The sequence below is a fragment of the Oncorhynchus mykiss genome, chromosome 8, assembly GCF_013265735.2.
Source record: "Oncorhynchus mykiss isolate Arlee chromosome 8, USDA_OmykA_1.1, whole genome shotgun sequence".
NCBI classification, from domain to species: Eukaryota; Metazoa; Chordata; class Actinopteri; order Salmoniformes; family Salmonidae; genus Oncorhynchus; species Oncorhynchus mykiss.
The window spans coordinates 81146155-81167474 of NC_048572.1; the positions used below are offsets into that span (position 1 = coordinate 81146155).

The following is a 21320-nucleotide window of genomic DNA, read 5'->3' on the forward strand; positions in this document are numbered from 1 at the left end:
TGCTTTCACACCCCTGGGTTCAAGTACTATTTGAAGTCATTTTTTTTTTTTTAAATGTACCTGTGCTTGATTTAATTTTCCTGCCTTAATACACTTTAAGGGAAACTCCACTCAAATACAATCTCTTGACATTTTCTTCATTTATCCAGTGATGATAAAACCCACAAGTGTTTTGCGTGTCAGCAGTCAAGGTTTTAAGATATCGGACTTTCAAGAAGTGAAGTGTCACCGACCACGTCATCATGATGATGAAGACGACATGCAGTACATTTTGGGACTGTATCAGTGGACTAATGAAGAAAATACAGAAACTATTTTTAAGCTGAGTTTTTGAGCTGAGTTTTTCTTTAAAGGTGTACTTCAGGCCTCCCCGTGACGGATCATCTAAACATCTAGGCCTCGTTTCCCAGCTGTGATGTAACTTAAAGGGATCATCTAAACATCTAGGCCTAGTTTCCCAGCTGTGATGTAACTTAAAGGGATCATCTAAACATCTAGGCCTCGTTTCCCAGCTGTGATGTAACTTAAAGGGATCATCTAAACGTCTAGGCCTCGTTTCCCAGCTGTGATGTAACTTAAAGGGATCATCTAAACATCTAGGCCTCGTTTCCCAGCTGTGATGTAACTTAAAGGGATCATCTAAACATCTAGGCCTAGTTTCCCAGCTGTGATGTAACTTAAAGGGATCATCTAAACATCTAGGCCTCGTTTCCCAGCTGTGATGTAACTTAAAGGGGTACTTCAGGATTTTGGCATTGAGGCCCTTTTATCTTCCTTCCCAGAGTCAGATGAACTTGTGGATACCATTTGTATGTCTCTGTGACCAGTACGAAGCCAGTTAAAGGGGCCTCATTGCCAACATCCCAGACGAGAACAGATGTTCCAGTATTTGAACCCAGGACTGGTGCTTTACTGTGTTGTAAATGTCTCGTTCTTAGAGGACTGTGATTCATGATGACTGCTGATTGGTGCTTTCTATTCTCTGTGCATACGTAATTCAATGGTGATTGGTCCTTCTCTCGCTCTATTTATCTCTGACCCTCTCTCTCTCCTCCCTCTCTCCCTTTCTCTCTGCCTCTCCCTCCCTGTCCCGTTTCCTCCCTCTCCCGTTTCCCTCCCTGTCCCGTTTCCCTCCCTGTCCCGTTTCCCTCCTTCCCTCTCTCCCTCTCTGTCCCGTTTCCCTCTCTCCTCCCTCTCCCGTTTCCCTCTCTCTCCTCCCTCTCCCGTTTCCCTCCCTAATCATAGACGACTCCGCCGCTCTCTCTCTCCCCGTCCTTCCTTCCTCTCCTCTCGCTGTCCATTGGTCCGTTCCAGCCTCTGTTGTTGGAGGACAACTGCCACAGCACGTATTCTAGCCAATCAGACAGCCAGTACGGCTACCCGCCCCGGGGTTGGTCAGAAGAGCTGGATGAGCATGGACACACTCTGTATGTCAGTGATTATACTAATGAGAAGGTACCGGGGTCTCTTTCTGTTGATCTCTCTCTCTCTGTTGATCTCTCTCTCTCTGTTGATCTCTCTCTCTCTGTTGATCTCTCTCTCTGTTGATCTCTCTCTGTTGATCTCTATTGATCTCTATTTATCTCTCTTGATCGCTCAATTTCTCTTGATCGCTCTCTTTCTCTTGATCTCTCTCCCTCTCTTGGTCTCTTTCTATCTTGGTCTCTCTCTATCTTGGTCTCTCTCTCTCTTGATCTCTCTCTCTATCTTGGTCTCTCTCTCTCTTGATCTCTATCTTGGTCTCTCTCTCTCTTGATCTCTCTTGCTCTCTTGATCTCTCTTGCTCTCTTTTGCTCTCTTGATCTCTCTTGCTCTCTTGATCTCTCTCGCTCTCTTGATCTCTCTCTATTAGAGGTCGACCGATTAATCGGGATGGCCGATTTAATTAGGGCCGATTTCAAGTTTTCATAACAATCGTGCCGATTTAAAACTTGTATTTTTTATTTTTTTATTTAACTTGGCAAGTCAGTTAAGAACACATTCTTATTTTCAATGACGGCCTAGGAACGGTGGTTTAACTGCCTGTTCAGGGGCAGAACAACAGATTTGCATCTTGTCAGCTCGGGGGATCCAATCTTGCAACCTTACAGTTAACTAGTCCAACGCAATAACGACCTGCCTCTCTCTCGTTGCACTCCACAAGGAGACTGCCTGTTACGCGAATGCAGTAAGCGAAGGTAAGTTGCTAGCTAGCATTAAACTTATAAAAAACAATCAATCATAATCACTAGTTAACTACACATGGTTGATGATATTACTAGATATTATCTAGCGTGTCCTGAGTTGCATATAATCTGACTGAGCATACAAGTATCTAAGTATCTGACTGAGCGGTGGTAGGCAGAAGCAGGCGAGTAAACATTCATTCAAACCACTTTCGTGCGTTTTGCCAGCAGCTCTTCGTTGTGCGCCAAGCATTGCGCTGTTTATGACTTCAAGCCTATCTGTTTATGACTTCAAGCCTATCTGTTTATGACTTCAAACCTATCAACTCCTGAGATGAGGCTGGTGTGACCGAAGTGAAATGGCTGCCTAGTTAGCGCGCGCTAATAGCGTTTCAAACGTCACTTGCTCTGAGCCTGTGGTTGTTGCCCTTGCTCTGCATGGGTAACGCTGTTTCGAGCGTGGCTGTTTTCGTTGTGTTGCTGGTTCGAGCCCAGGGAGGAGCGAGGAGAGGGACGGAAGCTATACTGTTACACAGGCAATACTAAAGTGCCTATAAGAACGTCTAATAGTCAAAGGTTAATGAAATACAAATGGTATAGAGGGAAATAGTCCTATAATTCCTATAATAACTACAACCTAAAACTTCTTATCTGGGAATATTGAAGACTCATGTTAAAAGGAACCACCAGCTTTCATATGTTCTCATGTTCTGAGCAAGGAACTTAAACGTTAGCTTTCTTACATGGCACATATTGCACTTTTACTTTCTTCTCCAACACTGTGTTTTTGCATTATTTAAACCAAATTGAACATGTTTCATTATTTACTTGAGGCTAAATTGATTTTATTAATGTATTATATTAAGTTAAAATAAGTGTTCATTCAGTATTGTTGTAATTGTCATTATTACAAATAAATAAAAAATAATAATTTGTATCGGCTTTTTTGGTCCTCCAATAATCGGTATCGGTGTTGAAAAAACATAATCGGTCGACCTCTACTCTCTATTGATCTCTCTGGATCTCTAACACTAGTGATCTCTCTCTTGATCGCTCTCTCTCTTGATCGCTCTCTTTCTCTCGATCTCTCTCTCTCTATCGCTCTTTCTTGATCTCTCTCTTGATCTCTCTCTTGATCTCTCTCTCTATCGCTCTCTCTCTTGATCTCCCTCTCTCTTGATCTCTCTCTTGATCTCTCTCTCTATCGCTCTCTCTCTTGATCTCCCTCTCTCTTGATCTCTTGCTCACTATTGATTTCTCTCTCTCTTGATCGCTCTATTTTTCTTAATCTCTCTCTCCCTCTCTCTTGATCTCCCTCTCTATTGATCTCTCTCTCTCTCTATTGATCTCTCTCGATCTCTCTCTATTGATCTCTCTCGATCTCTCTCTCTCTATTGATCTCTCTCGATCTCTCTCTCTATTGATCTCTCTCTCTCTATTGATCTCTCTCTCTCTATTGATCTCTCTCGATCTCTCTCTCTCTATTGATCTCTCTCGATCTCTCTCTCTATTGATCTCTCTCTCTCTATTGATCTCTCTCTCTCTATTGATCTCTCTCGATCTCTCTCTCTCTATTGATCTCTCTCTCTCTATTGATCTCTCTCGATCTCTCTCTCTATTGATCTCTCTCTCTCTATTGATCTCTCTCTCTCTATTGATCTCTCTCTCTCTATTGATCTCTCTCTCTCTATTGATCTCTCTCTCTATTGATCTCTCTCGGCTGATTTACAGACGTCTGTACTGTCACGTGGAATGTCTATATTTCACTTAGACTTGACCACACTACTATCACATATTTAGCATGGCTCATAGACCGCTGACAAAAGAGAGACATTTCTGTGTTTTTGAACGTCATAGTCTAGTAACCTGGTGTATCTCATCTCCCGTGTGTGTGTTTCCAGTGGATAAAGCATGTGGATGAACAGGGCAGACCATACTACTACAGTGCTGATGGCTCCAGGTCAGAGTGGGAGCTGCCCAAGGTACGGCCCTCTACTCTACCTCACTGTTTCAGTTCAATGGTTTCATTGATTGTCCCCCAAGGTATTCACTCCTCTCTCCTCTCTGCAGTACCAACACTCCCCCCTCCTCACTCCTCTCTGCAGTACCAACACTCCCCCCCTCCTCTCTCCTCTCTGCAGTACCAACACTCCCCCCTCCTCTCCTCTCTCCTCTCTGCAGTACCAACACTCCCCTCTCCTCTCTCCTCTCTCCTCTCTGCAGTACCAACACTCCCCCCTCCCCTCCTCACTCCTCTCTGCAGTACCAACACTCCCCCCTCCTCTCTCCTCTCTGCAGTACCGACACTCCTCCCTCCTCTCTCCTCCCTCCTCACTCCTCTCTGCAGTACCAACACTCCCCCCCTCCTCTCTCCTCTCTGCAGTACCAACACTCCCCCCTCCTCTCCTCTCTCCTCTCTGCAGTACCAACACTCCCCTCTCCTCTCTCCTCTCTCCTCTCTGCAGTACCAACACTCCCCCCTCCCCTCCTCACTCCTCTCTGCAGTACCAACACTCCCCCCCTCCTCTCTCCTCTCTGCAGTACCAACACTCCTCTCCTCTCTCCTCTCTGCAGTACCAACACTCCCCCCTCCTCTCCTCTCTCCTCTCTGCAGTACCAACTCTCCTCTCTTCTCTCTGCAGTACCAACACTCCCCCCTCCCCTCTCCTCTCTCCAGTACCAACTCTCCTCTCTCCTCTCTGCAGTACCAACTCTCCTCTCTTCTCTCTGCAGTACCAACACTCCCCCCTCCCCTCTCCTCTCTCCAGTACCAACTCTCCTCTCTCCTCTCTGCAGTACCAACTCTCCTCTCTCCTCTCTGCAGTACCAACTCTCCTCTCTCCTCTCTGCAGTACCAACTCTCCTCTCTCCTCTCTGCAGTACCAACACTCCCCCCTCCTCTCTCTTCTCTCCTCTCTCCTCTCTGCAGTACCAACTCTCCTCTCTCCTCTCTGCAGTACCAACACTCCCCCCTCCTCTCTCTTCTCTCCTCTCTCCTCTCTGCAGTACCAACTCTCCTCTCTGCAGTACCAACACTCCCCTCTCCTCTCTCCTCTCTGCAGTACCAACACTCCCCCCTCCTCTCCTCTCTCCTCTCTGCAGTACCAACACTCCCCTCTCCTCTCTCCTCTCTGCAGTACCAACACTCCCCTCTCCTCTCTCCTCTCTGCAGTACCAACTCTCCTCTCTGCAGTACCAACACTCCCCTCTCCTCTCTCCTCTCTGCAGTACCAACTCTCCTCTCTGCAGTACCAACACTCCCCCCTCCTCTCTCCTCTCTGCAGTACCAACACTCCCCCCTCCTCTCTCCTCTCTCCTCTCTGCAGTACCAACACTCCCCCCTCCTCTCTCCTCTCTGCAGTACCAACTCTTCTCTCTGCAGTACCAACACTCCCCCCTCCTCTCTCCTCTCTGCAGTACCAACACCCCCCCCTCCTCTCTCCTCTCTGCAGTACCAACTCTTCTCTCTGCAGTACCAACACCCCCCCCTCCTCTCTCCTCTCTGCAGTACCAACTCTTCTCTCTGCAGTACCAACACTCCCCCCTCCTCTCTCCTCTCTGCAGTACCAACACCCCCCCCTCCTCTCTCCTCTCTGCAGTACCAACTCTTCTCTCTGCAGTACCAACACTCCCCCCTCCTCTCTCCTCTCTGCAGTACCAACACCCCCCCCCTCCTCTCTCCTCTCTGCAGTACCAACTCTCCCCCCTCCTCTCTCTTCTCTTCTCTCCTCTCTCCTCTCTGCAGTACCAACTCTCCTCTCTGCAGTACCAACACCCCCCCCTCCTCTCTCCTCTCTGCAGTACCAACACCCCCCCCTCCTCTCCTCTCTCCTCTCTGCAGTACCAACACTCCCCCCTCCTCTCTCCTCTCTGCAGTACCAACACTCCCCCCTCCTCTCTCTTCTCTGCAGTACCAACACCCCCCCCCTCCTCTCTCTTCTCTTCTCTCCTCTCTCCTCTCTGCAGTACCAACACTCCCCCCTCCTCTCTCCTCTCTCCTCTCTGCAGTACCAACACCCCCCCCTCCTCTCTCCTCTCTGCAGTACCAACACTCCCCCCTCCTCTCTCTTCTCTTCTCTCCTCTCTCCTCTCTGCAGTACCAACACTCCCCCCTCCTCTCTCCTCTCTCCTCTCTGCAGTACCAACACTCCCCCCTCCTCTCTCTTCTCTTCTCTCTCCTCTCTGCAGTACCAACTCTCCTCTCTGCAGTACCAACACTCCTCTCTCCTCTCTGCAGTACCAACACTCCCCCCTCCTCTCTCTTCTCTCCTCTCTCCTCTCTGCAGTACCAACACTCCCCCCTCCTCTCTCTTCTCTCCTCTCTGCAGTACCAACTCTCCTCTCTGCAGTACCAACTCTCCTCTCTCCTCTCTGCAGTACCAACACTCCCCCCTCCTCTCTCCTCTCTGCAGTACCAACACTCCTCTCTCCTCTCTGCAGTACCAACTCTCCCCCCTCCTCTCTCTTCTCTCCTCTCTCCTCTCTGCAGTACCAACACTCCCCCCTCCTCTCTCTTCTCTCCTCTCTCCTCTCTGCAGTACCAACACTCCCCCCTCCTCTCTCTTCTCTCCTCTCTCCTCTCTGCAGTACCAACTCTCCTCTCTGCAGTACCAACTCTCCTCTCTCCTCTCTGCAGTACCAACACTCCCCCCTCCTCTCTCCTCTCTGCAGTACCAACACTCCTCTCTCCTCTCTGCAGTACCAACTCTCCCCCCTCCTCTCTCTTCTCTCCTCTCTCCTCTCTGCAGTACCAACACTCCCCCCTCCTCTCTCCTCTCTCCTCTCTGCAGTACCAACACTCCCCCCTCCTCTCTCTTCTCTCCTCTCTCCTCTCTGCAGTACCAACACTCCCCCCTCCTCTCTCTTCTCTCCTCTCTCCTCTCTGCAGTACCAACTCTCCTCTCTGCAGTACCAACACTCCTCTCTGCAGTACCAACACTCCCCCCTCCTCTCTCCTCTCTGCAGTACCAACTCTCCTCTCTGCAGTACCAACACTCCCCCCTCCTCTCTCCTCTCTGCAGTACCAACACTCCCCCCTCCTCTCTCCTCTCTCCAGTACCAACTCTCCTCTCTCCTCTCTGCAGTACCAACTCTCCTCTCTCCTCTCTGCAGTACCAACTCTCCTCTCTCCTCTCTGCAGTACCAACTCTCCTCTCTCCTCTCTGCAGTACCAACACTCCCCCCTCCTCTCTCTTCTCTCCTCTCTCCTCTCTGCAGTACCAACTCTCCTCTCTCCTCTCTGCAGTACCAACACTCCCCCCTCCTCTCTCTTCTCTCCTCTCTCCTCTCTGCAGTACCAACTCTCCTCTCTGCAGTACCAACACTCCCCTCTCCTCTCTCCTCTCTGCAGTACCAACACTCCCCCCTCCTCTCCTCTCTCCTCTCTGCAGTACCAACACTCCCCTCTCCTCTCTCCTCTCTGCAGTACCAACACTCCCCTCTCCTCTCTCCTCTCTGCAGTACCAACTCTCCTCTCTGCAGTACCAACACTCCCCTCTCCTCTCTCCTCTCTGCAGTACCAACTCTCCTCTCTGCAGTACCAACACTCCCCCCTCCTCTCTCCTCTCTGCAGTACCAACACTCCCCCCTCCTCTCTCCTCTCTCCTCTCTGCAGTACCAACACTCCCCCCTCCTCTCTCCTCTCTGCAGTACCAACTCTTCTCTCTGCAGTACCAACACTCCCCCCTCCTCTCTCCTCTCTGCAGTACCAACACCCCCCCCTCCTCTCTCCTCTCTGCAGTACCAACTCTTCTCTCTGCAGTACCAACACCCCCCCCTCCTCTCTCCTCTCTGCAGTACCAACTCTTCTCTCTGCAGTACCAACACTCCCCCCTCCTCTCTCCTCTCTGCAGTACCAACACCCCCCCCTCCTCTCTCCTCTCTGCAGTACCAACTCTTCTCTCTGCAGTACCAACACTCCCCCCTCCTCTCTCCTCTCTGCAGTACCAACACCCCCCCCCTCCTCTCTCCTCTCTGCAGTACCAACTCTCCCCCCTCCTCTCTCTTCTCTTCTCTCCTCTCTCCTCTCTGCAGTACCAACTCTCCTCTCTGCAGTACCAACACCCCCCCCTCCTCTCTCCTCTCTGCAGTACCAACACTCCCCCCTCCTCTCTCTTCTCTGCAGTACCAACACCCCCCCCCCTCCTCTCTCTTCTCTTCTCTCCTCTCTCCTCTCTGCAGTACCAACACTCCCCCCTCCTCTCTCCTCTCTCCTCTCTGCAGTACCAACACCCCCCCCTCCTCTCTCCTCTCTGCAGTACCAACACTCCCCCCTCCTCTCTCTTCTCTTCTCTCCTCTCTCCTCTCTGCAGTACCAACACTCCCCCCTCCTCTCTCCTCTCTCCTCTCTGCAGTACCAACACTCCCCCCTCCTCTCTCTTCTCTTCTCTCTCCTCTCTGCAGTACCAACTCTCCTCTCTGCAGTACCAACACTCCTCTCTCCTCTCTGCAGTACCAACACTCCCCCCTCCTCTCTCTTCTCTCCTCTCTCCTCTCTGCAGTACCAACACTCCCCCCTCCTCTCTCTTCTCTCCTCTCTGCAGTACCAACTCTCCTCTCTGCAGTACCAACTCTCCTCTCTCCTCTCTGCAGTACCAACACTCCCCCCTCCTCTCTCCTCTCTGCAGTACCAACACTCCTCTCTCCTCTCTGCAGTACCAACTCTCCCCCCTCCTCTCTCTTCTCTCCTCTCTCCTCTCTGCAGTACCAACACTCCCCCCTCCTCTCTCTTCTCTCCTCTCTCCTCTCTGCAGTACCAACACTCCCCCCTCCTCTCTCTTCTCTCCTCTCTCCTCTCTGCAGTACCAACTCTCCTCTCTGCAGTACCAACTCTCCTCTCTCCTCTCTGCAGTACCAACACTCCCCCCTCCTCTCTCCTCTCTGCAGTACCAACACTCCTCTCTCCTCTCTGCAGTACCAACTCTCCCCCCTCCTCTCTCTTCTCTCCTCTCTCCTCTCTGCAGTACCAACACTCCCCCCTCCTCTCTCCTCTCTCCTCTCTGCAGTACCAACACTCCCCCCTCCTCTCTCTTCTCTCCTCTCTCCTCTCTGCAGTACCAACACTCCCCCCTCCTCTCTCTTCTCTCCTCTCTCCTCTCTGCAGTACCAACTCTCCTCTCTGCAGTACCAACACTCCTCTCTGCAGTACCAACACTCCCCCCTCCTCTCTCCTCTCTGCAGTACCAACTCTCCTCTCTGCAGTACCAACACTCCCCCCTCCTCTCTCCTCTCTGCAGTACCAACACTCCCCCCTCCTCTCTCCTCGCTGCAGTACCAACTCTCCTCTCTGCAGTACCAACACCCCCCCCCCTCCTCTCTCCTCTCTGCAGTACCAACTCTCCCCCCTCCTCTCTCTTCTCTTCTCTCCTCTCTCCTCTCTGCAGTACCAACACTCCCCCCTCCTCTCTCCTCTCTCCTCGCTGCAGTACCAACTCTCCTCTCTGCAGTACCAACACCCCCCCCCTCCTCTCTCCTCTCTGCAGTACCAACACCCCCCCCCTCCTCTCTCTTCTCTGCAGTACCAACTCTCCCCCCTCCTCTCTCTTCTCTTCTCTCCTCTCTCCTCTCTGCAGTACCAACACTCCCCCCTCCTCTCTCCTCTCTCCTCTCTCCTCTCTGCAGTACCAACTCTCCTCTCTGCAGTACCAACACCCCCCCCTCCTCTCTCCTCTCTGCAGTACCAACACTCCCCCCTCCTCTCTCTTCTCTTCTCTCCTCTCTCCTCTCTGCAGTACCAACACCCCCCCCTCCTCTCTCTTCTCTTCTCTCCTCTCTCCTCTCTGCAGTACCAACACTCCCCCCTCCTCTCTCCTCTCTCCTCTCTGCAGTACCAACACTCCTCTCTCCTCTCTGCAGTACCAACACTCCCCCCTCCTCTCTCTTCTCTTCTCTCTCCTCTCTGCAGTACCAACTCTCCTCTCTGCAGTACCAACACTCCTCTCTGCAGTACCAACTCTCCTCTCTGCAGTACCAACACTCCTCTCTCCTCTCTGCAGTACCAACACTCCCCCCTCCTCTCTCTTCTCTCCTCTCTCCTCTCTGCAGTACCAACACTCCCCCCTCCTCTCTCTTCTCTCCTCTCTCCTCTCTGCAGTACCAACACTCCCCCCTCCTCTCTCTTCTCTCCTCTCTCCTCTCTGCAGTACCAACTCTCCTCTCTGCAGTACCAACACTCCTCTCTGCAGTACCAACACTCCCCCCTCCTCTCTCCTCTCTGCAGTACCAACTCTCCTCTCTGCAGTACCAACACTCCCCCCTCCTCTCTCCTCTCTGCAGTACCAACACTCCCCCCTCCTCTCTCCTCTCTGCAGTACCAACACTCCCCCCTCCTCTCTCCTCGCTGCAGTACCAACTCTCCTCTCTGCAGTACCAACACTCCTCTCTGCAGTACCAACACTCCCCCCTCCTCTCTCCTCTCTGCAGTACCAACTCTCCTCTCTGCAGTACCAACACTCCCCCCTCCTCTCTCCTCTCTGCAGTACCAACACTCCCCCCTCCTCTCTCCTCTCTGCAGTACCAACACCCCCCCTCCTCCTCTCTCCTCTCTGCAGTACCAACACTCCCCCCTCCTCTCTCTTCTCTTCTCTCCTCTCTCCTCTCTGCAGTACCAACTCTCCTCTCTGCAGTACCAACACTCCCCCCTCCTCTCTCCTCTCTGCAGTACCAACACTCCTCCCTCCTCTCTCCTCTCTGCAGTACCAACACTCCCCCCTCCTCTCTCCTCTCTGCAGTACCAACACTCCCCCCTCCTCTCTCCTCGCTGCAGTACCAACTCTCCTCTCTGCAGTACCAACACCTCCTCTCTCCTCTCTGCAGTACCAACACTCCCCCCTCCTCTCTCTTCTCTTCTCTCCTCTCTCCTCTCTGCAGTACCAACTCTCCTCTCTGCAGTACCAACACTCCCCCCTCTTCTCTCCTCTCTCCTCTCTGCAGTACCAACACTCCCCCCTCCTCTCTCTTCTCTCCTCTCTCCTCTCTGCAGTACCAACTCTCCTCTCTGCAGTACCAACACTCCCCCCTCCTCTCTCTTCTCTCCTCTCTCCTCTCTGCAGTACCAACTCTCCTCTCTGCAGTACCAACACTCCCCCCTCCTCTCTCCTCTCTGCAGTACCGACACTCCTCCCTCCTCTCTCCTCCCTCCTCACTCCTCTCTGCAGTACCAACACTCCCCCCTCCTCTCTCCTCCCTCCTCTCTCCTCTCTGCAGTACCGACACTCCTCCCTCCTCTCTCCTCCCTCCTCTCTCCTCTCTGCAGTACCAACACTCCCCCCTCCTCTCTCCTCTCTGCAGTACCAACACTCCCCCCCTCTACCTGGTGGAGGGGACCGGACCCCTAAGAGCCACAGTCTGGATAGGAAACATGTGGAGCCCATCGTCCTGACCAAGTGGGGAAACAGCAGCAACGTGCTGGACGCCAACGACACGGTGAGACAGACGCCCTGTCACGGCCCGCTCAGCCACTCTGCCTGTGTCTCAAATGTTATTCCCTATATAGTCCACTGCTTTTGAACAGGACCCGTAGGAGTGGTCTCTGGTAGTAGTGCACTATGTGAAGGATAGGATCCTATTTGGGATGCAGACTGGAAATAGTGACTGAGATTCAGCAGAGTCATTTGAGACGTGTGTAGCCTGTTGCTAATATCCATCTCCAGACTTCCGCAGCAAAACGGATGCACTTCCTACAACTCTAATTCCATAGCTATCGTTTCTCTTCCAACCAGGTCTCTGAAGTATCTTGCCCTGTGAGTGTGTTTAGGATGGGAGGTTCCCCGTGTGTCAAACACAGCTGGCGTCACAGTTGGGAATCGGGTTGCACTGACACACTGTAGACTCACACTGTAGACTCACTGTAGACTCACTGTAGACTCACACTGTAGACTCACTGTAGACTCACTGTAGACACACTGTAGACTCACTGTAGACTCACACTGTAGACACACTGTAGACACACTGTAGACACACTGTAGACTCACACTGTAGACTCACTGTAGACTCACTGTAGACACACTGTAGACTCACACTGTAGACTCACACTGTAGACTCACTGTAGACTCACACTGTAGACTCACACTGTAGACTCACACTGTAGACATACTGTAGACATACTGTAGACATACTGTAGACATACTGTAGACTCACTGTAGACTCACACTGTAGACTCACTGTAGACTCACACTGTAGCCACACTGTAGACTCACTGTAGACACACTGTAGACTCACACTGTAGACACACTGTAGACTCACTGTAGACTCACACTGTAGACTCACACTGTAGACTCACTGTAGACTCACACTGTAGACTCACTGTAGACTCACACTGTAGACTCACTGTAGACTCACTGTAGACTCACACTGTAGACATACTGTAGACATACTGTAGACATACTGTAGACTCACTGTAGACTCACTGTAGACTCACACTGTAGACTCACTGTAGACTCACACTGTAGACTCACTGTAGACTCACACTGTAGACTCACTGTAGACTCACACTGTAGACTCACTGTAGACTCACTGTAGACTCACACTGTAGACTCACACTGTAGACATACTGTAGACATACTGTAGACATACTGTAGACATACTGTAGACTCACTGTAGACTCACACTGTAGACTCACTGTAGACTCACACTGTAGCCACACTGTAGACTCACTGTAGACACACTGTAGACTCACACTGTAGACACACTGTAGACTCACTGTAGACTCACACTGTAGACTCACACTGTAGACTCACTGTAGACTCACACTGTAGACTCACTGTAGACTCACACTGTAGACTCACTGTAGACACACTGTAGACTCACACTGTAGACACACTGTAGACATACTGTAGACTCACACTGTAGACTCACACTGTAGACTCACACTGTAGACTCACTGTAGACTCACACTGTAGACTCACTGTAGACATACTGTAGACATACTGTAGACTCACACTGTAGACTCACACTGTAGACACACTGTAGACTCACACTGTAGACTCACTGTAGACTCACTGTAGACTCACACTGTAGACTCACTGTAGACATACTGTAGACATACTGTAGACTCACACTGTAGACTCACTGTAGACTCACACTGTAGACTCACTGTAGACATACTGTAGACATACTGTAGACTCACACTGTAGACTCACACTGTAGACTCACACTGTAGACTCACACTGTAGACTCACTGTAGACTCACACTGTAGACTCACACTGTAGACTCACACTGTAGACTCACTGTAGACTCACACTGTAGACTCACTGTAGACTCTCACTGTAGACTCTCACTGTAGACTCTCACTGTAGACACACTGTAGACACACTGTAGTCTCACTGTAGACTCACACTGTAGACACACTGTAGACACACTGTAGTCTCACTGTAGACTCACACTGTAGTCTCACTGTAGACTCACACTGTAGTCTCACTGTAGACTCACTGTAGACTCATGATTCTGTTCTGCAGCGGCTCATCAAAAACATCAGGCGTTTCCGTACAGGCTCTGGTCGCCCCCACCCCTACAGACAGACACAAGTCAGTGCCCCCCTCCCTCCGTGCCCTATACACCCTGCCTTCAAATCCCAGCAGCCAATCATTTTGCACATGGGTGGACAACTTCAGTCCTCCAGGGCCTGATTGGTGTAACTCTTCTTCTCCATCCTATCAAACACAGCTGATTAATCACATTGCGTTCTAAACTGAAGACCCTGATTAGGTGATTATTGGGGTCAGGTGTGTTAGCTGGGGCAACACTGTGACACCAATCAGGACCTTGAGGACGGGAGCTGCCCACCTCTTAGTCTAGCATGATGATCACTGAATGAGCTCATCAAATCAGACCAATCACTTTCCTTGTTGCCATCACTGAGTGCTGCTCTTTCCCTTTTAATTCCTGCTCTTCTGATTCACATGATCACCTCTCATGGCCCAATGATCACCTCTCATGGCCCAATGATCACCTCTCATGGCCCAATGATCACCTCTCATGGCCCAATGATCACCTCTCATGGCCCAATGATCACCTCTCGTGGCCCAATGATCACCTCTCGTGGCCCAATGATCACCTCTCGTGGCCCAATGATCACCTCTCGTGGCCCAATGATCACCTCTCGTGGCCCAATGATCACCTCTCGTGGCCCAATGATCACCTCTCGTGGCCCAATGATCACCTCTCGTGGCCCAATGATCACCTCTCGTGGCCCAATGATCACCTCTCGTGGCCCAATGATCACCTATCGTGGCCCAATGATCACCTATCATGGCCCAATGATCACCTCTCATGGCCCAATGATCACTTGTTTGGTTTCTATAATCTAGTAGTGATACGAGCCTGACGATATCAACCTCTCCTTTCTCTGTCACTAGTGTGATTTGAGCTTCCTTCATTGAAATGTGTCATATCCTGTCATTGCGTGCATGGTTTAATTGTTATTTAAAAAATACCTAATTAACATTCAACCATTTCCTCAACTCTTGGTGTCCATGTAAACGCTCATTCCTTATGTGTTGGTTTTCCCCGGTAACCATGGTAGTCTCTGCAGACCTGGGTTCAAATACTATTTAAAATCTTTACAAATACTTTCTATGTGCTTGATTGAACTTGCCTGGCGCCAAAGTTCAAACTCCGCCCATCTAACACTCCAGGCAGGCTAAAGCAAACGCTAAAACTATTTGAAAGATTTTAAATATTATTTGAACCCAGTCTCTGCAGTTCTCTGTAGTAATTAGTCGGTGTTGTTGTCATTCTGATTACTAGGACGGTGCGTTGGGCCCCATGGTCCCTGGCTCTCCAGACTCAGCCTCCTCAGGCCCCTCGTCCCCCAAGCCCCCTACCTCCGTTAGTATCCCCCTCTCCTGCTCCGTGCTCTGTGCTCTGTTCTCTGTATACTCCTCTCCCCCTTCCCTGAACTGTGTCTGGCTTCCTGACTTCCATACTTGTCGACCAGCCACGGCCTTTTGGCCTTTTCTCAGTTGCTGTCTTCAATGGTGACGAGGCTGATGATCACGGTGATGATGATGATGATCACGGTGATGATGATCACGGTGATGATGATGATCCCGGTGATGATCCCGGTGATGATGATGATCCCGGTGATGATCCTGGTGATGATCCCGGTGATGATGATGATGATCACGGTGATGATGATGATGATCACGGTGATGATGATGATGATGATCACGGTGATGATGATGATGATCACGGTGATGATGATGATCCCGGTGATGGTGATGATCCCGGTGATGATCCCGGTGATGATCCCGGTGATGATGATGATCCTGGTGATGATCCCGGTGGAGATGATGATCCCGGTGATGATGATGATCCCGGTGATGATGATGATCCCGGTGATGATGATGGTCCCGGTGATGATGATGATCCTGGTGATGATCCCGGTGATGATGATCACGGTGATGATGACAGTAACACAGACTGAGCTGTGGGGAAATCTATTTTTCAATTCAGAAAATGGGTTGTTTTGCTGTGTTTTTTCTGCTTCCTGTCTCTACTGTAGCGCTGCTTCCTGTCTCTACTGTAGCGCTGCTTTCTGTCTCTACTGTAACGCTGCTTTCTGTCTCTACTGTAACACTGCTTTCTGTCTCTACTGTAACACTGCTTTCTGTCTCTACTGTAACGCTGCTTTCTGTCTCTACTGTAACGCTGCTTTCTGTCTCTACTGTAACGCTGCTTTCTGTCTCTACAGTAACGCTGCTTTCTGTCTCTACTGTAACACTGCTTTCTGTCTCTACTGTAACACTGCTTTCTGTCTCTACTGTAACACTGCTTTCTGTCTCTACAGTAACGCTGCTTTCTGTCTCTACTGTAGCACTGCTTTCTGTCTCTACTGTAACACTGCTTTCTGTCTCTACTGTAACGCTGCTTTCTGTCTCTACAGTAACGCTGCTTTCTGTCTCTCTACTGTAACGCTGCTTTCTGTCTCTCTACTGTAACGCTGCTTTCTGTCTCTACAGTAACGCTGCTTTCTGTCTCTACACTAACGCTGCTTTCTGTCTCTCTACTGTAACGCTGCTTTCTGTCTCTACTGTAACGCTGCTTTCTGTCTCTACTGTAACGCTGCTTTCTGTCTCTACTGTAACACTGCTTTCTGTCTCTACACTAACGCTGCTTTCTGTCTCTCTACTGTAACGCTGCTTCCTGTCTCTACTGTAACGCTGCTTCCTGTCTCTACAGTAACGCTGCTTTCTGTCTCTACTGTAACGGTGCTTTCTGTCTCTACTGTAACGCTGCTTTCTGTCTCTCTACTGTAACGCTGCTTTCTGTCTCTACTGTAACGCTGCTTTCTGTCTCTACTGTAGCGCTGCTTTCTGTCTCTACACTAACGCTGCTTTCTGTCTCTACTGTAACGCTGCTTTCTGTCTCTACTGTAACACTGCTTTCTGTCTCTACTGTAACACTGCTTTCTGTCTCTACTGTAACGGTGCTTTCTGTCTCTACTGTAACGCTGCTTTCTGTCTCTACTGTAACACTGCTTTCTGTCTCTACTGTAACGGTGCTTTCTGTCTCTACTGTAACGCTGCTTTCTGTCTCTACTGTAACGCTGCTTTCTGTCTCTACTGTAACACTGCTTTCTGTCTCTCTACAGTAACACTGCTTTCTGTCTCTACTGTAACGGTGCTTTCTGTCTCTACTGTAACGCTGCTTTCTGTCTCTCTACTGTAACGCTGCTTTCTGTCTCTACTGTAACGCTGCTTTCTGTCTCTACTGTAGCGCTGCTTTCTGTCTCTACACTAACGCTGCTTTCTGTCTCTACTGTAACGCTGCTTTCTGTCTCTACTGTAACACTGCTTTCTGTCTCTACTGTAACACTGCTTTCTGTCTCTACTGTAACGCTGCTTTCTGTCTCTACTGTAACACTGCTTTCTGTCTCTACTGTAACGCTGCTTTCTGTCTCTACAGTAACGCTGCTTTCTGTCTCTACTGTAACACTGCTTTCTGTCTCTACTGTAACGCTGCTTTCTGTCTTTACTGTAATGCTGCTTTCTGTCTCTACTGTAACACTGCTTTCTGTCTCTACTGTAACGCTGCTTTCTGTCTCTACTGTAACACTGCTTTCTGTCTCTACTGTAACGCTGCTTTCTGTCTCTATTGTAACGCTGCTTTCTGTCTCTCTACTGTAACGCTGCTTTCTGTCTTTACTGTAATGCTGCTTTCTGTCTCTACAGTAACGCTGCTTTCTGTCTCTCTATTGTAACGCTGCTTTCTGTCTCTACTGTAATGCTGCTTTCTGTCTCTACTGTAACGCTGCTTTCTGTCTCTACAGTAACGCTGCTTTCTGTCTCTACTGTAACGCTGCTTTCTGTCTCTACTGTAACGCTGCTTTCTGTCTCTACTGTAACGCTGCTTTCTGTCTCTACTGTAACGCTGCTTTCTGTCTCTACAGTAACGCTGCTTTCTGTCTCTACTGTAACGCTGCTTTCTGTCTCTACTGTAACGCTGCTTTCTGTCTCTACTGTAACGCTGCTTTCTGTCTCTACTGTAACACTGCTGTCTGTCTCTACTGTAACACTGCTTTCTGTCTCTACTGTAACGCTGCTTTCTGTCTCTACTGTAACACTGCTTTCTGTCTCTACTGTAACGCTGCTTTCTGTCTCTACAGTAACGCTGCTTTCTGTCTCTCTATTGTAACGCTGCTTTCTGTCTCTACTGTAACGCTGCTTTCTGTCTCTACAGTAACACTGCTTTCTGTCTCTACTGTAACGCTGCTTTCTGTCTCTACTGTAACACTGCTTTCTGTCTCTACTGTAACGCTGCTTTCTGTCTCTACTGTAACACTGCTTTCTGTCTCTACACTAACGCTGCTTTCTGTCTCTCTACTGTAACGCTGCTTTCTGTCTCTACTGTAACGCTGCTTTCTGTCTCTACTGTAACACTGCTTTCTGTCTCTACTGTAACGCTGCTTCCTGTCTCTACTGTAACGCTGCTTTCTGTCTCTACTGTAACGCTGCTTTCTGTCTTTACTGTAACGCTGCTTTCTGTCTCTACTGTAACGCTGCTTTCTGTCTCTCTACTGTAACGCTGCTTTCTGTCTCTACTGTAACACTGCTTTCTGTCTCTCTACAGTAACGCTGCTTTCTGTCTCTCTACTGTAACGCTGCTTTCTGTCTCTACTGTAACGCTGCTTTCTGTCTCTCTACTGTAACGCTGCTTTCTGTCTCTACTGTAACGCTGCTTTCTGTCTCTACTGTAACGCTGCTTTCTGTCTTTACTGTAATGCTGCTTTCTGTCTCTACAGTAACGCTGCTTTCTGTCTCTCTACTGTAACACTGCTTTCTGTCTCTACTGTAACGCTGCTTTCTGTCTCTACTGTAACACTGCTTTCTGTCTCTACTGTAGCGCTGCTTTCTGTCTCTACTGTAACGCTGCTTTCTGTCTCTACTGTAACGCTGCTTCCTGTCTCTACTGTAACGCTGCTTTCTGTCTCTCTATTGTAACGCTGCTTTCTGTCTCTACAGTAACGCTGCTTTCTGTCTCTCTATTGTAACGCTGCTTTCTGTCTCTACAGTAACGCTGCTTTCTGTCTCTCTATTGTAACGCTGCTTCCTGTCTCTACTGTAACGCTGCTTTCTGTCTCTCTATTGTAACGCTGCTTCCTGTCTCTACTGTAACGCTGCTTTCTGTCTCTCTATTGTAACGCTGCTTCCTGTCTCTACTGTAACGCTGCTTTCTGTCTCTCTACAGTAACGCTGCTTTCTGTCTCTACTGTAACGCTGCTTTCTGTCTCTACTGTAACGCTGCTTTCTGTCTCTACTGTAACGCTGCTTTCTGTCTCTCTACAGTAACACTGCTTTCTGTCTCTACTGTAACACTGCTTTCTGTCTCTCTACTGTAACGCTGCTTTCTGTCTCTACTGTAACACTGCTTTCTGTCTCTACTGTAACGCTGCTTTCTGTCTCTACTGTAACGCTGCTTTCTGTCTCTACTGTAGCACTGCTTTCTGTCTCTACTGTAACACTGCTTTCTGTCTCTACTGTAACGCTGCTTTCTGTCTCTACTGTAACACTGCTTTCTGTCTCTACTGTAACGCTGCTTTCTGTCTCTACTGTAACGCTGCTTTCTGTCTCTACTGTAACGCTGCTTTCTGTCTCTACTGTAGCACTGCTTTCTGTCTCTACTGTAACACTGCTTTCTGTCTCTACTGTAACGCTGCTTTCTGTCTCTACTGTAACGCTGCTTTCTGTCTCTACTGTAGCACTGCTTTCTGTCTCTACTGTAACACTGCTTTCTGTCTTTACTGTAACGCTGCTTTCTGTCTCTACTGTAACGCTGCTTTCTGTCTCTCTACTGTAACGCTGCTTTCTGTCTCTACTGTAACGCTGCTTTCTGTCTCTACTGTAACGCTGCTTTCTGTCTCTCTATTGTAACGCTGCTTTCTGTCTCTATTGTAACGCTGCTTTCTGTCTCTACTGTAACGCTGCTTTCTGTCTCTCTACTGTAACGCTGCTTTCTGTCTCTACTGTAACACTGCTTTCTGTCTCTACTGTAACACTGCTTTCTGTCTCTACAGTAACGCTGCTTTCTGTCTCTACTGTAACGCTGCTTTCTGTCTCTCTACTGTAACGCTGCTTTCTGTCTCTACTGTAATGCTGCTTTCTGTCTCTCTACTGTAACACTGCTTTCTGTCTCTCTACTGTAACGCTGCTTTCTGTCTCTACTGTAATGCTGCTTTCTGTCTCTCTACTGTAACGCTGCTTTCTGTCTCTACTGTAATGCTGCTTTCTGTCTCTCTACACTAACGCTGCTTTCTGTCTCTCTACTGTAACGCTGCTTTCTGTCTCTACTGTAACGCTGCTTTCTGTCTCTACTGTAATGCTGCTTTCTGTCTCTACACTAACGCTGCTTTCTGTCTCTCTACTGTAACGCTGCTTTCTGTCTCTACTGTAACGCTGCTTTCTGTCTCTACTGTAACACTGCTTTCTGTCTCTCTACTGTAACGCTGCTTTCTGTCTCTATTGTAGCGCTGCTTTCTGTCTCTCTACTGTAACACTGCTTTCTGTCTCTACTGTAACGCTGCTTTCTGTCTCTACTGTAACGCTGCTTTCTGTCTCTCTACTGTAACGCTGCTTTCTGTCTCTACTGTAACGCTGCTTTCTGTCTCTATTGTAACGCTGCTTTCTGTCTCTCTACACTAACGCTGCTTTCTGTCTCTCTACTGTAATGCTGCTTTCTGTCTCTACTGTAACGCTGCTTTCTGTCTCTATTGTAACGCTGCTTTCTGTCTCTACTGTAACACTGCTTTCTGTCTCTACTGTAACGGTGCTTTCTGTCTCTACTGTAACGCTGCTTTCTGTCTCTACTGTAACACTGCTTTCTGTCTCTACTGTAACGCTGCTTTCTGTCTCTATTGTAGCGCTGCTTTCTGTCTCTCTACTGTAACGCTGCTTTCTGTCTCTACTGTAACACTGCTTTCTGTCTCTACTGTAACGCTGCTTTCTGTCTCTACTGTAACGCTGCTTTCTGTCTCTCTACAGTAGCGCTGCTTTCTGTCTCTACTGTAACACTGCTTTCTGTCTCTACTGTAACGCTGCTTTCTGTCTCTGTTTGTTTGGTCTGCTTGTTGCGTGTCTGTGTCCCATATGGCACCCTATTCCCTACATAGTGCACTACTTTTGGTCAAAAGTAGTGCACTATATAGGACATGCGGTGTCATTTGGGACACAGACTGTCTTGCTTTTTTTTCCCTGTCAGTTGTGTCTGGCCCTGTCTTCAAGTGATGATGACTTCTCTCTTTGTTTCTCTGCAGCCTTCGGAGAAGTGTGGTATTCTCAACGTGACCAAGATCACTGAGCATGGAAAGAAAGTACGGTGAGTTGTACTGGACAAGGATAGAAACAGGATGAGAACACCCTCGGAAAGTAGGGTGAGTTGTACTGGGATAGGATCGAAACAGGATGAAAACACCATCAGAAAGTAGGGTGAGTTGTACTGGACTAGGATAGAAACAGGATGATAACACCCTCAGAAAGTAGGGTGAGTTGTACTGGGCTAGGATAGAAACAGGATGAGTACACCCTCCGAAGGTAGGCTGAGTTGTACTGGACTAGGATAGAAACAGGATGAGAACACCCTCAGAAAGTAGGGTGAGTTGTACTGGGCTAGGATCGAAACAGGATGAGAACACCCTCAGAAAGTAGGGTGAGTTGTACTGG

At 49.3% G+C, this 21320-nt stretch overlaps 1 protein-coding gene across 10 annotated transcripts in view; it reads left to right on the forward strand.

Annotated features, from left to right (window-relative positions):
* The window catches only part of LOC110530753 (rho GTPase-activating protein 12), a 112493-nt gene that overhangs the window by 69490 nt on the left and 21683 nt on the right, over positions 1 to 21320 (forward strand). For 5 of the 10 annotated variants that reach the window (XM_036986461.1, XM_036986460.1, XM_036986463.1 and 2 more), the window contains 6 exons: positions 1246 to 1455; positions 4067 to 4147; positions 11454 to 11588; positions 13620 to 13688; positions 14911 to 14991; positions 20915 to 20976. In XM_036986461.1, coding sequence (XP_036842356.1) covers positions 1246 to 1455; positions 4067 to 4147; positions 11454 to 11588; positions 13620 to 13688; positions 14911 to 14991; positions 20915 to 20976 — 638 coding nt within the window. The remainder of the gene's footprint in view (positions 1 to 1245; positions 1456 to 4066; positions 4148 to 11453; positions 11589 to 13619; positions 13689 to 14910; positions 14992 to 20914; positions 20977 to 21320) is intronic. The other 5 variants (XM_036986465.1, XM_036986464.1, XM_036986467.1 and 2 more) reach the window with 5 other exon arrangements.